The 15621-nt window shown below is 44.7% G+C and overlaps 1 protein-coding gene across 1 annotated transcript in view; it reads right to left on the bottom strand.

The window, feature by feature from the left end:
- Tbcd (tubulin folding cofactor D) overlaps positions 1–15621 on the bottom strand; it is a 148507-nt gene that overhangs the window by 99898 nt on the left and 32988 nt on the right. The window contains exons 8-12 of the mRNA XM_048366218.1: positions 12561–12606; positions 10753–10885; positions 8724–8866; positions 7033–7093; positions 4120–4194 (exon numbers count right to left, since the gene is read on the bottom strand). Of these exons, the coding sequence (XP_048222175.1) occupies positions 4120–4194; positions 7033–7093; positions 8724–8866; positions 10753–10885; positions 12561–12606 (458 nt within the window). The remainder of the gene's footprint in view (positions 1–4119; positions 4195–7032; positions 7094–8723; positions 8867–10752; positions 10886–12560; positions 12607–15621) is intronic.

Raw genomic sequence — 15621 nt, 5'->3', positions numbered from 1 at the left:
ATTCAAAGCCCATAGCTCAGCAAATAACATAGGCTAGCCCATGATCCTCACTAAAACCATTATTTCCTGAAATAAGACATATGAAGATAACTGCCACACCCAGTACCTCTCTTCAGAACTCTCAAAAACAAATCAAAGTCCTGGGTCAGCCCAAGATCCACCACTGTGCCATCTGGACCAGTGGCAACACCAAAACAAACTCTGGCCTTAGGGGATCTTCCCAACCCAGCTATGAAGCTCCAGCTACTCTGCATACTCAACCTCAGCCCAGGGATTCCAGCTAATTCAGATGACATTGATTACAAAAGATAAAATGATTCCCACTGTTTACTCATGTGATCAATCAAGGTTTAAAAATCAGAATGAAGGGCTGAGAATGTGGCCTGGTGACAAGAGTGCTTGCCTCGTATACATGAAGCCCTAGGTTTGATTCCTCAGCACCACATATATAGAAAAGGTCGGAAGTGGCGCTGTGGCTCAAGTTGGCAGAGTGAGCAATAAGAAGCCAGGGACAGTGCTCAGTTCCCGAGTTCAAGCCCCAGGTCTGGCGAAAAAAAAACAAAAAAACAGAATGAAGCCAGATGCCAGTGGCTCATGACCACAATCCTAACTACTCAGTAGACTGAATCTGAGGATTATGGTTCAAAGCCAGCCAGGGCAGGAAAATCTATGAGATTCTGCTCTCCAATTAGCCATCAAAAAGTAGAAGTGCAATGGTAGCTCAAGTGGTAGAGTACCAGCCTTGATCAAAAAGGCTAATAAAGGTCAGCACCCAGGCCAAATTCAAGACGCAATACTGGCACACAAAAAAAAATTTTTAAGTTTTAATTAGAATAAAATGGCATTTAGAGATCTTATTCTTACACTATTTGGGATTGAAATACGGATTTTTTTTTTTTTGGCCACACCTTGCTATGTTACCTGGCTAACCTAGAGTTTCTAGGGTCAACTGATCCTCCTCTGACTCAGCATCCCAAGTAGGTGAGCCCATAGTTATCCCAACATGGCCACCTAAAATATGGACTTTTCTTTCTGGCAGTACTAGAGTTTGAACTTACTTGCTAGGCAGGAACTCTACCATTTCAGCCCTTAGCCAGCTTCAGATCACAATTCTTCTTATACCTCTCACATAACTGGGATGTGCACCACCATAGCCAAGTGAAATATGGATTTCTATGAACACTTTAAACATCAATTCATCCACTCAAAAGTAATGTTTTAAGTTTAGTAAGAATGTCCCTTCAATAGCTCTGAAGCTGTCTTCAGGAGTGGCCTGTTATGGTTATTAGTGTGAGTGATTGCTCTGATTGGTCAAGCTGCTCTGAAGTTTCCATTTTTTGCTACCAACATAAATATAGAAATATATCTAGCAAAAGAAAAAACAAGTTATAGGACCTTTATCAGTTCTTATCAAATGAATTTCAGAGTAAAACATGTGTAGGGAACCCACAAACTATACTCCCAGCTGCAAAGAACAAGAGAATGGACAAATGGAAGGTAAGCCCAGAAGGCCAATGTTCACACAGCAGACATTCAGCAAGACCTCCTAGCCCCATCAGAATTACAACATATTACCTAGTGTCTGCCAAAGACTAGATGACCATTTCTAAATCTTAATGTCAGCATTTGTCCCCTTTTGGACTGTATTGTCCATGAAGACTTAATAACATCTGAATTAACTTAATAACATATCTGTGTGATAACTCAACTACAATACAACTAATGTCTTTTTCTAAAGGAAAAATGTGCCACTGTGGCTTCTACCAGGCTGGCCTGAGAGACTAAGATCACCATGGTACATTCATGCCTGAGAGGGTCCCTGGTCCTCAAACAACACAGGAGGCAGAGAGAAACTTCAATCAGGAACTAACAGCAAGCTCCAGCCCTCAAACTCAAGCCTAGAACTCTCCTGAAACACAAAATCCATAGACATAAAAGGGATAGAATGACGGGAGCCAAGAGGAGCAGGAAGGATGGGTCAAGAGGCTCAGACTCTACTCATCGTGGTCCTTCCTCCAACATGCCTAGTTGCTGCTTTGGGCTGAGGGCTGAGGATTCAAGAGCAATAAGACTACTTCCACCCTCTAAAGTACACTTACAAAAATAATATATACAAGCTAGGTGCTGGTAGTCCTCATGCCTATAATCCTAGCTACTCAGGAGGCTGACATCTAAAGATTACAGTTCAAAGCCAGCCTGGGCAGGAAAGTCTATGAGACTCTTATCTCCAAGTAAGCACGGGGGGGAAAAAAGCCAGAAGTGGAGCTGTGGTTCAAGTGGTACAGTTTGAGCAAAAAAAGCTCAGGGACAATGCACAGGCCCTGATTTCAGGCACCAAAACTGGCACAAAAGAAAAAAAAGAGAGGGCTTGGAATATGGCCTAGTGGTAGAGTACATGCACTAAGCCCTGGGTTCTATTCCTCAGCACCACATATACAAAAAAGCTGGAAGTGGCCCTGTGGCTCAAGTGGTAGACTACTAGCCTTGAGCAAAAAGAAGCCAGAGACAGTGCTCAAGCCCTGAGTTCCAGCCCCAGGACTGGCAAAAAAAAAAAAAAGAGATGCAAAAATAGCACAAATAACAGAAACAATGCAAGGATAAACTAGCCAGGATGATTGACACTAGACCAAAACCACAAGCCAAGAGAAAGGAGTATGATCTGGAAGAGTGGCGCACACCAGGGCGCCACAAAGCCCATGGAGATGGATAAGACCTGAGGGCAGAGAAAGATACAGAGGAAAACTCCGGAAGAATTTAGATAGAAAGCTCTAACTAGGCCAGCCCCCAGCAAAAATACAAAACTCTACCTACAAATAACTAAAGCCAAAAATGGATGAGGACATGGCTGAAGTAGAAGACAACCTGTGAAGGCCCAAATCATAGTATGGCCACCAAAACCAAACAAACAAACAAAAAAAAAAACTAAACTAAATGACTAGAGAAAATGTACAGTACTATCATAGGGAAGAAAAGAGAGAAGAAAGCATTTCAGAAAAACTGCCCCCAATTTGGGGAAAGCCATGGAGATGAGTGGGATCCTAGGCCTTGTGGCCTGCCAAGGCTAGCTTCTCGAAGCTCTGTTCTCTCAGAAAGCAGGATGGGCTAGATGACTTGGCCACTGCCCAGGCAGCACAGGAAACAGGATAGCCAGCATCACCACCTATTCATACCCTCCAGAAAGAAGCTCCAGAGATACAAGCCCATAGAACCTCCAACAGAGAACCTGCATTTACTCCACAAAGCAATCCCAATAAGGAGAGTACTTTCTGCTAGGAATATTTCTACTACACACAGCATTACTTCAACATGGGTGCCCAATATGACATATTGTTTCCTGAACTTGCTAACTATCACTGAACAGCCCTGAGGCTACACAAGGCAGAGACTTGCTACAAAAGGAAAACGACTAGGTTGCTAGCAAGGCTGTCTCTGGAGACACAGGTAGCATACCTGGAACATCCAAAGTGCTGACAGTGCACTTCTGCCAGCCAGTCATAGCCATGTAGCATGACAGGACACAACAGCACCAGCAGAAGAAATGCCAAGGCAAAGCAGGATCCTGGACAAGGCAGAAGCCCTCTCTTCAACTCCTGGCTTCAAAAGCCTGGAGACACTGTCATATATAATTTGACAATCCTTGGGGAGGCTATAGAACCAATTCCCTGCCTATGAATGGTCCCCAACTGAAATCCATCACCACACAGGCCATGAACTCTCACATCCAAATGCCCTAAAACATTAAATTCTAGTCAACATCGAATCCAGGCCTCAGTTACATGAGCCTCACTCAACAGCTGTAGCACCGCACAGGCTTGTGGCCATGCTACAGACAGATGGAGCACCCTTTCATCACAGAAAGCTCTGTCTACAATGCAGACCCAAGTTCACACCTAAGAATGAAAATCCTCATGTGCAGAGGTTCAATACCAGCTTCACTTCTTCCTTAAGGTTTAAATATAACCATGTTGATAAAAATCAACACACAGATGACTAAAATTGCCAAGTTTAATTTCAAGAGGTAAAAATGGACTTTGGGGTCCTGAAAACAGCTCAGTTGAAAGAAGATATAACAGGACATACAGCAAAACTATAGCTTTGTCCTTGAGGGTGAGAACAAACCTGAAACAGTCCAGCACAGACCCCACCACATCGTCCGCCAGCTCTTTGGGAAGCCTTCCAGCCATCCTGCCAATTCTGGAAAAGAACAGCAACAGCTTATCAGCCATACATAATCATTCTACTTGAGTCTCCTTTCTCTACGAAGAACTAGAAGGCAATCTTCAGTCCCTGCTCAGCAACTACCCCACCATGTTAGGGATGGCAATGCAGGAAGAGCAGGCAGCATCTTACCCCATAGTGATGTGGACACTGAGTCCATTACTGATCATCAAGAGCCAAGGGCACCAGATGCATGCTGTAAGCTCCAATCCAGGCTATTCACCCAGCAGAGCTGCCCTACTTCCACAGGAAACACAATTGGCTCGCTCTCAAGGATATTTGGGGGTGAGGGGGTGGCAGAAGCCCCACACAGAGGGCAGACAGAGTCCTGAAATCAAACTAATGGGAAAGGTCGTCTCAACTTAATCTCACACCAAGCCACATTGACTATGGGCTGAAACTTAGCACTGCTGATGTAAACGACCTCTGGCATGTGGGGAGCTCCAAAGTATGTACGGTCCTAGGGGAACTGTGGATAAAAAAGTCCCCCTGTGGGAGAAAAATGAGGGAGGAGGTAACAAGTTTGATAAGAAATGTACTCACTGCCTTATGTATGAAACTGTAACCCCTCTGTACATCACTTTGACAATAAATAAAAAATAAAAAGAAATTTAAAAAAAGAAATTGCCAGAAATTGGTAAAAAGAAACCCACCCCGTCCCCAACCCACACCTGCCAGCCCTTTCTCTGCTTCATTTTCTCCACGAGTTCTCATAGATAACTTAAACTACACACACACACACACACAAAAAAAAAAAAAAAAAAAAAAAAAACATCTATACTGCAGGGCTCACAATCCCGCCAGGAACCTAAAACTCACATCTTTTTTTTTTTTTTTTATAATTATAATATTTTTTTTTAATTTTTTTTATTATCAATTGAACATAAATTTTTTTTTACAAGGTGCTGTGCAAAGAGGGTGCAGTTACATAGTAGGGCAGTGTGTACATTTCTTGTGATATCTTACAACCTGTTTTCCCATCCCTTGTCTAGGTCAGGTAGACCCATATGCAGTATACAATGTATCAAGCACATATACAGTGTTCACAGACTTGGTCTCTACTGTCTCTCCATCTCCCTTTGTTAACAGTCATATATCAGGGAGATCATGCCCCTTTGTTTTCTGTGTTCTAGGCTTGTCTCACTCAACATTATTTGTTCGAGTTCTGACCATTTCCCTGCGAATAACAATATTTCACCATTCCTAATCGCTATGTAGTATTCCATTGTGTATAAGTACCATATTTTTTGGATCCATTCATCTGTGGAGGGGCATCTGGGTTGTTTCCAAATTTTGGCTATTGTGAATTGTGCTGCGATAAACATGGAAGTACAAATGTCCTTTTGATATCTTGGGTTTTGCTGTTTAGGATAGATGCCTAGGAGTGGTATGGCTGGGTCATAGGGTAGGTCTATATTGAGCTTTTTGAGAAACCTCCATACTGTTCTCCAAAGTGGCTGTTCTAATTTGCACTCCCACCAACAATGGAGAAGGGTTCCTCTTTCCCCACAGCCCCTCCAGCATTTGTTGTTTCCTGAATTCAGAGTATAGGCCATTCTAACTGGGGTGAGGTGGTATCTCAGGGTTGTTTTTATTTGCATTTCCTTTACTAGCAGGGATGTTGAGCATTTCCTCATGTGTTTCTTTGCCATTAAAACTCACATCTTTAAAATAAAGTTATGCCGGGCACTGGTGGCTCATGCCTGTAATCCTAGCTACTCAGGAGGCTGAGATCTGAGAACTGCGGTTCAAAGCCAGCCCAGGTAAGAATGTCAATGAGACTCTTAGCTCCAATTAACCACCAGAAAACCAGAAGTGGTGCTGTGGCTCAAGTGGTAGAGCACTAGCCTTGAGCCAAAGAGCTCAGGGATAGTACCCAGGCCCAGAGGTCAAGCCCCATGACCAACAAAAATAATAATAATATTATCGCGGCACAATTCACAATAGCCAAAATATGGAAACAACCCAGATGCCCCTCCACAGACGAATGGATCAAAAAAATATGGTACTTATACACAATGGAATACTACATAGCGATTGGGAATGGTGAAATATTGTTATTCGCAGGGAAATGGTCAGAACTCGAACAAATAATGTTGAGCGAGACAAGCCTAGAACACAGAAAACAAAGGGGCATGATCTCCCTGATATATGACTGTTAACAAAGGGAGACGGAGAGACAGTAGAGACCAAGTCTGTGAAACAAAAACTGCTTGTCAAATAGTATTCCCCACAGGATTGGAGCAGCGACCCAAAAGTATGTAACTAAAACCAAACAATTACTCAACATATAAAGGTCAAAAATTGACCTCTCAGGGGAATACAATAGTTCAAAAGCTAGGTATGTACGTTCATATAAGACTACTGTCGACATATTGTCTAATATCGACATTACATTTAAAGCCCTAGGTGAACTTTCTTGGGCATGGCCACATGGCTACTGTATATGTTCTTGATACATTGTATATTGTATATATGTCTACCTGACCTAGAGAAGAGATAGAAAAACAGGACGTAAGATATCACAAGAAATGTACACACTGCCCTACTATGTAACTGTACCCTTTTTGCACAACACCTTGTCAAAAAATTTGTGTTCAATTAATAAACAAATAAATTAAAATAATAATAATAATAATTAATTTAATTAAATTATAACACAAGAAATATGAACTTGAAAAGTCATTCTTTCTTTTGAAAACCTGTAAGGTGTATGAAGCACTCAAACCCCATGTGACGTTTTCAATACTGAGATACAGGCCAGTCCCTCCCCTAGAATGTCACACCACTCCTCACCAGAGCATCAGCACTTACCCTTTGGCTGCAGACCACCGCACTACCGTGTCCTTGTCCTTCAACCCAACCAGAAGCTGTTCTGTAAGAACCAGAACATGAGCTATCAGCCTAGGTAAATTCTTGATCCTCTGACTCCCACAAAATCCATCCCACCTATCCCATACATCCCACTAAAGAACACCCCCAAAAGGTTCATTAAGAATCTTAATTTTAGCGTAACATCATGGTACATGCCTGTAATTCCAGCACTGGGGAGTCTGAGGCAAGAGGATCTTAAGTTCAAGGCAGCATGAGCTATATAGCTTTCCTTTTTTTTAGTAAAATGTTCTTGTTATTAGGGTGTTATACAGAGAGCTTAGGGGGAGAAAAAACCAATTAGCTCCTTCTCCTCTTTTTTTTTTTGGCCAGTCCTGGGCCTTGGACTCAGGGCCTGAGCACTGTCCCTGGCTTCTTCCCGCTCAAGGCTAGCACTCTGCCACTTGAGCCACAGCGCCGCTTCTGGCCGTTTTCTGTATATGTGGTGCTGGGGAATCGAACCTAGGGCCTCGTGTATCCGAGGCAGGCACTCTTGCCACTAGGCTATATCCCCAGCCCCCTTCTCCTCTATTTTTAAATGAACACAGGAAACTCATTTTTGTTACTGTTCCTAATGGAAGTCCATCGGAGAAGTCAACGGGAAGCAGCTCCCTCCCAGGTGAAGGCCCAGTGCAAGATGAAGGCTAAGGGCAAAGCAAAGGCTCAGGACAAGCATCTGCCCCAGAACATGGGAAGGGAGGCTGAGGGTAGCTGAAGGAGCTGGGGGACTCCAGTCAAGAAGATGCGCCTGCTCCTGCAGGATGGGCCCATCGGCAGTTAAGAAACAGTAGGGTTTAACCTACTAGGATTTCTTACAACAAACCCAGTAGGGTCAAACCTTGATCATAAAGGACCAGAAGCCCCAGAAAGCCTGACATGGAGAAAAAGCTATGGGAGTAGGATTTGTGACAAGTAACCAGAGAGGGTGATGATGAGAATACGCCCGTGGTGATCAGAGAGCAACAAGGAAGAGGCCAAGGGGGCTCCACATGGAATGGTGGAGTTCCAGATGGCCTTGGACAACCCTGCAAGGACAACAGGTGCCATGTCACAGCAACCAGGAAAGAGGAACCTGGGAAGCACATGAGGGCTGTCACAGTAAACAAAGCCACCACAATGGTCAAGGCAGGGGCTGTAGTATGGGCAGAAATCTGCCCTGAATGAGCCAAGGGGATGTGAGCAGATAGAAACAGGCAGAAGGTCAGCTTGGCCTGCCCTCTCAGCCAGGGTCCCCAAAGGAAAGGAGCATTAGAGAGTACTGCAGGATGGCACAGAGCGAAAGGTAGGGCAGAAGTCTCCATCCTGTGACCAAAGTACTGGGTCAAAATTCCCCACAAGGGGTATGAGCCTCAGGAGTTGAAATGGCCATTGAGGGAAGCATGAAAGGGCCACAAACTCAAGAACCAAGTGCCCACCTCAACTTCTCTGAGAGCCCTAGTTCCCCAGAAACACCCAGGTGGGTTGACTATGGGTCAGGTATACAGAAGGAAGTGTGACAGAGCTGAGAGCTAATAGGGAATGGTTCACAGAGAAGACAGATCAGTGGCCAAAGGTCAATGGGTATCAATACCAGGAGGGAAACAGGAGAGGGCACCTCAGAGAACAGCCCAGTAAGTATCACAAGCTCCACCTACCTATCACACTCTCCACCCCTTCTGGGATGTCATAGTCTTCATCAGAATCAGAAATCATGCCGTCAGTCAGTGTCTTCTGCTCACTCGGACCCTGGGTGCAGAGCTTCAGATTGGCAGCCAAAGACCGGCTGCCACGCTGATATCTATGCAAAACAAAGCACCCTTGGGTCAGCTGGTACACCCTGAACCTAAAAATGAATTTCTTGGTGATTAAAGTCATCAATTTAGCATAACTCAGCATCATAAAGGATGCCAGTGAAAATGCCATGCACTATACAGACAAGAGGAAAAGGAAAAAAAGTGAAGATGTATCAGCATAAACTGCCAAGAACGCTGACATATGCCACAGATGTACATCCTAATTCTGAGGTACATCCTAATTCTAAGGAAATGTCTAAAATACAAAAATGAAAAAGAAAGACAGGGGGCTGGGAATATGGCAAGAGTGCTGGCCTCGTATACAAGAAGCCCCGGGTTCGATTCCTTAGCACCACATATATAGAAAATGGCCAAAAGTGGCGCTGTGGCTCAAGTGGTAGAGTGCTAACCTTGAGCAAAAAAAAGAAGCCAGGGACAGTGCTAGGGGAGGGAGGAAGGGAGAGAGGAAGGGAGAAGATGGAAGAGAGAAGTAGGTGGAGGGGATTTAAAACCCAATTTTATTACCAATTATATAATTGGATCAGTTATATAGACAAAATAAGAGATTTTAAAAAAAAAAAAACTAAATTATAACCCATGAGTGAGGACCCATGAGTGTCTCCAGTACTTGAGAGCATGAATTTGACATGTCTAGACAGGTCTGTGGATTCTTCTGGGTGACACAGTGAGTACTACAGGTGGCTATCCCAAGTGTGAGTAGGCCTCATCCAATCAACTCACCTCAACAAAACAAAACACTGTCTCTCCTTCTTCCAGCCTATCTGCTTGACTAGTATATCAACTCCTCTTATGTCTCCAGCCTGCTGCCTACCCCTACAGACCTCAGATCTCACCAGGCTCCCTCACCAGGAATCAGGCACTGATTCCTTAGGCTGACTGTGGGAATGGATACATCCCATCAGTTGTTTTTCTGGAGAGCAGGAACACTGCCTGACACACACAGTTCTGAGCCATTTATGTGACATTTTTAAAACTATCCACTATGTTCTAACAACTTTTGTCTGTGTGTGTGAGCACCAATACCAGGGCTTGAACTCAAGGGCTCACACTCTTGTTTGGCTTTTCATTCACAGTTGGCACACTATCATTTGAGCCACACCTACAGTTCTGGCATTATGCTGGTTAATTGGAGATAAGAGTCTCTCAGATTTATCTGCCCAGACTGGCTTCAATCTGCAATTCTCAGAGCTCAGCCTCATGGATAGGCAGGATTATAGGGATGAGCTACCTGAGCTCTGCCAAATAAACTTGAAGAGTAAACTGTAGATTAAATATCCAAGAAGTATCTGAATCACAACACAGTTCCCTAAAATTTGCTGCCATTTGGAACAAAATTTAACTAAATGGACTTAAAATAATTCTTCCCTAATCATATACAGTTACACTTGAAATAAATATAACTTAAGTCTACTAAGAACATGCACTCTAAGAACATTGCAAGAGTCTATGCCACAGAGCCAGCAATTCAAAAACCCAGTGATCACAGCTAGCACCATCTCTACCAGCAAGCAAAGACACTGCACATCTGAATAGGTACAAGGAATGGGTCTGGCATTCTCAGAGAATAGCTTATAATCCAAACCCATCACTAATCAGAAAGGAGCTCCCTTTGCAGCCACACAAGTGACCACATCCTGCACATGAGCAACCTCATAGGGAAGACCAAGCAGACTTTTCTTGTTACCACTCCAGCTTCGGCTAGTCTAACTGGAAGACATAGAACATGAAATAACCAAAATGAAAACCATTCCTTTCACAATGGAAACACTTCAGAAACTAAAGAAAAATTAACTCAGAAGACAAGTTTACCAACCAGCCTACATAGCCATCCCCATCTTAGTAAGATGCCTGTCCCCGCCCCTTGACTCACCTCCATGCGGCCACCTTCGGCTTCAGGAAGGTTAGCCCAAGACGCTGCACAAGCTTCACACCCAGCTTCCGCAGCAGGGTCTGGTTGCACTCAGGCAGTCTGCATCTGTCAAGGCACTGGAGCACAGTGTTGGCTGCAAACAAGAGCATGTAACTCAGCATAGCCCAAACTCACTCCGTATCTGATACATATCCCCCAAACCAACCAATCCCACAAGTCCAATGCAGGTAATGGCTAAGAAACATTGAGCCCCACATCCTGGCTGTTGGAAGCAACTTCTCACACACAAGCTGTATTCTGCAGACCCTTCCAGTGTTTAATCCAGAACAAAAAACTACCAATGATTGTGCCAACTTCAGTGCCTTTTGTAAATCACCTTTAATTTTCCTGAATCTACTTTTTGAGAATATACAATGATTATACAGACATTAAAAAAAAAAAAGAAGAAAGAAACACTGAGCCCCAGAACCCTGACCTACAAGACTGCCTTCTCCAGGGTTTTCAAAAGCAGCGGGGTGGAGCCCACTCAGTGTCCTTACTAGAAGCCAACTAGGGAGGTCCAGAGTAAAGGAAACTCCATCCTACAGAGAGCAGCTACACATGATCTGAGGGAGACGGGACAGGAATGAGCAAGAGGTCATGCAAATGGGCAGGATAGGAGGCCTAGCCAGGGCTAGGAATATGGCCTAGTGGCAAGAGCGCTTGCCTCCTACACATGAAGCTCTCGGTTCGATTCCCCAGCACCACATATATAGAAAACGGCCAGAAGTGGCGCTGTGGCTCAGGTGGCAGAGTGCTAGCCTTGAGCGGGAAGAAGCCAGGGATGGTGCTCAGGCCCTGAGTCCAAGGCCCAGGACTGGCCAAAAAAAAGGAGGCTGAGCCCAGAGGAGAGTATGGTAGAAAGGTCTCACAGAGGAAGCAGCCTGTCAGGACCAAAGAGAGGAGGGCTAGGAGAAGCCAAGGCCAGGGAAGCACAAGGACAGCATTCCATGGACAGCCGTGAAGGCCCAGGACAGAAATACAAGCCTAGCTCTCAGAAATGGGCTCGAGGTGAAACAGACCATACAAGGGTAAGGAAGATAGTCAGGATTGAACCAACACACCAGATGAAGGGGCAGGGACCAGGTTGCAGAGGAAGAAGGGGGCTAAAGTACAGGAGAAGGGAGGGAGGATGAGAGGTAATAGGGATGGAAGGGGGAAATGAGGTGACAGGAAAAGACAAGGTGACAGAGGATGAAGTAAATGGGGAAGTGGCTGCTACAGGATCCCTGCAAGCCAGTAGCAACCTTGGAATCTACTCTACCATGACCAGGCCCTTCTAGGAAAGACACAGCAGTAAGGTACTAAGAGCCTGGATCTCCATTACAGGAACTTCAGTAATTTCCTGTATTTCAAATAACTAATAGAGGGGCTGGGAATATGGCCTAGTGGCAAGAGTGCTTGACTCGTATACCTGAAGCCCTAGGTTCAATTCCCCAGCACCACATATATAGAAAGTGGCCAGAGATGGCACTGTGGCTCAAGTGGCAGAATGCTAGCTCTTGAGCAAAAAGAAGACAGGGACAGTGCTCAGGCCCCGAGTCCACGCCCCAGGACTGGCAACAAAAAACAAAACAAATAAACAAATAACTAATAGAGTTATCAAAGGCCCCATTTATCAAGACATACACAAAAAAAATAGTGTCCAAATACACCAAATTACATATTCCTACACCTATGAATGAATGTTCAGGCCCCAGATGCCAGCATACTGATATCATACCAGAAAGTGACATCACAAATCCACTCATTTGACAAATAAGCCTTACCATAAGGAAGACAGTCTTCACGTTTTCCATGCTTAAATATTTGAGCCTGAAAAAGAATACAAACATTAAAATGTTATAAGTACAAATGTAGTTTTTTTTTTAAATAAACTACTACAACAGCTCATTGCATCCTACAGAATTTACTGTGAGCACACATCACCTAATGGTGAAGAGAAGAGATTCTGTACATGATGAAAGAAGAAACTAGTGGAGACTGGAGAAGGAACCTTCCCACAAGTTCCTTACAACAGGGGTACAACTAGTGGAGTCAAATCCTCTGAGGGGCTCTGCTCCAAACATGCAGCGTGTGCAGACTGAGCTAGGCTTTAAGGAAGAATCAAGACAGCCTCAGAGAAGTCTGAGTTATCTGTGCAAAAGGAAAAATGCCAAGGACTAAACTACCTACACAATGAACAGCAAGGAGACAAAGGACTCCTTCCTCAATACTCACTGGTCAACATGGAAGAACATCCACCCCTCTCCCCTCAAAGGCCTAACATCCATAGGCTATAGCCTTCTACTGGGTTACCCTCACTGCAATCACAACTATCTCCACATGCAGACCATACACATTGCTCTGAAAGAACCTGGAGGCTGCCACCAAAGAATGTCTCAGTCTCACTAGGACACAGGCTCTCACTGGGAAACTGACTCTCACTAGACACTGATTCTCACTGGGACATTAACTCCAATGGACAATGATTCTCAATGGCACACTGGCTCTTACTGGCTCCAGTGGGACACTGATTCTCACTGGCATTTTGGCTCTCATTGAGTAATTTCAACACCAGGTCTTGTTGGCACACTTGCTCTCACTGGGGCACTGGGTCTCACTGGACACTAATTCTTGCTTCCTGGTTTCTCAGTAATAAATTTATTTCCAATTTGAGGCCTGGCAGATCAGTGTAATTCTATGAATCTCCAAAACCCGTAACCAAAGATTCCTAAGACTTAATTCATCTATAAAACAGCAAACATATTTCCCCTTCTGGGGGATTGTAACTTGAAGCCAATCAGGGCAGAAAAGTCCTTAAGATTCCATCACCAAAACAACCATCAAGGGCTGGGAATATGGCTTAGTAGTAGAGAGCTCGCCTTGTATACAGGAACCCCTGGGTTCGATTCCTCAGCACCACATATATAGAAAAAGCCGGGGGGCTGGGGATATGGCCTAGTGGCAAGAGTGCCTGCCTCGGATACACGAGGCCCTAGGTTCGATTCCCCAGCACCACATATACGGAAAACGGCCAGAAGCGGCGCTGTGGCTCAAGTGGCAGAGTGCTAGCCTTGAGCGGGAAGAAGCCAGGGACAGTGCTCAGGCCCTGAGTACAAGGCCCAGGACTGGCGCAAAAAAAAAAAAAAAAAAAAAAAAAAAAAAGCCGGAAGTGGTGCTGTGGCTTAAGTGGCAGAGTGCTAGCCTTGAACAAAAAGAAGCCAGGGGCAGTACTCAGGCCCTGAGTCCAAGCCCCAGGACTGGCAAAAAAAAAAAAAAAGAAAAACATGCCCAATGAGGCATGTATCACTTTTGTAAACATAACTGTGTAGCCTCTTTCTAATTTCTAAAATTAAGGGGCGGGGGGAGGAGTTAAGCACTTCATACTGGGACAATGGGAAAGATGACTTGAAGGAATCTCAAAAGTTCTTAGCCCCATCCACCTAAGATCACCATCACTTACTCCAAGGTGTTAAAAGTGTAAGCTTAGAGCTGGGAATGTGACTTAGGGATAGAGTGCTTGCCTAGAATGCATGAAGACCAGGATTTGATTCCTCAGTACCACATAAACAAAAAAGGCCGGAAGTGGTAATGTGGCTCAACTGGTAGAATGCTAGCCTTGAGCAAAAGAAGCTCAGAGAGAGTGTCCAGGCCTTGAGTTCAAGCCCCCAGGACTGGCAAAAAAAAAAAAGAGTGTAAGCTTATTTGAAAGACTTTCCTTCAAGAGCCATAAGGAATACCCTGCTCACACAGGGCCACCTATGGCAGCAATTTCCTAGGCCTAGCTACCCTGCATTCAGTGGCCACTGTACCAATAGACAAAGGACCCACACTTGTGGCAGAACTTAGCAACGTAAGAGTTGTGGGATCATGGAGACTTTTCCAATGAAGACCTGGGAGAGCCTAGGCAATGTGTGGCAGGATCAGGATCCCTACAGTCAGTCCCCGAGTGGGGCAATGCAAGAAGGTCAGAAGTGAAGCTGAAAATACAGTGGAGACACTAGGATACTGGAAATTTCAGGACTGTGGAACATCTATACGGGAAAAATGCATGCAAAGAGGAACAAGTCCAAGAGAGGTCATGTGGGTTACAGAAGGCAGGACCGCTAGGGTGGGGCTTCCCAAGCCCTTTGGAGCTCAGAGCATGCCACTACATGTCCTGGATTCCAGACATGGAGTTATAAGACTTAATATTTGTCCTGCTTAGGTCTGATTCTTCCTTTTCTTCCCTTTGGGAATAGGAATATTTAATCTGTGCCTTTGTATGTTAGAGGCAGGTAACTTTATGACTTTATAGGGCCTCATAGCTAAGAGTTTTCTTTAGAAGAGACTTTGAATTTGGACTTTTGAACAATGTTGAAACTGTTAAAACTATGGGGACTCTAAAAGATGGACTGAATGTATTGCATTATGAGATATCCATAAACCTTTGGGAGATGGGCTGGGAATATGGCCTAGTGGCAAGAGCGCTTGCCTCCTACACATGAAGCTCTCGGTTCAATTCCCCAGCACCACATATATGGAAAACGGCCAGAAGTGGCGCTGTGGCTCAGGTGGCGGAGTGCTAGCCTTGAACAGGAAGAAGCCAGGGAAGGTGCTCAGGCCCTGAGTCCAAGGCCCAGGACTGGCCAAAAAAAAAAAACCTTTGGGAGAAAGGGTAAATGTTATAATTCAAATATGAAATATCTCCCAGGTTCATCTTTTTTTTTTTTTTTTTTTTTGGCCAGTCCTGGGCCTTGGACTCCGGGCCTGAGCACTGTCCCTGGCTTCTTCCCGCTCAAGGCTAGCACTCCGCCACTTGAGCCACAGCGCCACTTCTGGCCGTTTTCCGTATATGTGGTGCTGGGG

This window comes from Perognathus longimembris, chromosome 17 (genome assembly GCF_023159225.1).
Source record: "Perognathus longimembris pacificus isolate PPM17 chromosome 17, ASM2315922v1, whole genome shotgun sequence".
NCBI lineage: Eukaryota > Metazoa > Chordata > Mammalia > Rodentia > Heteromyidae > Perognathus > Perognathus longimembris.
This window is presented reverse-complemented; position numbering and strand designations above follow the sequence as displayed.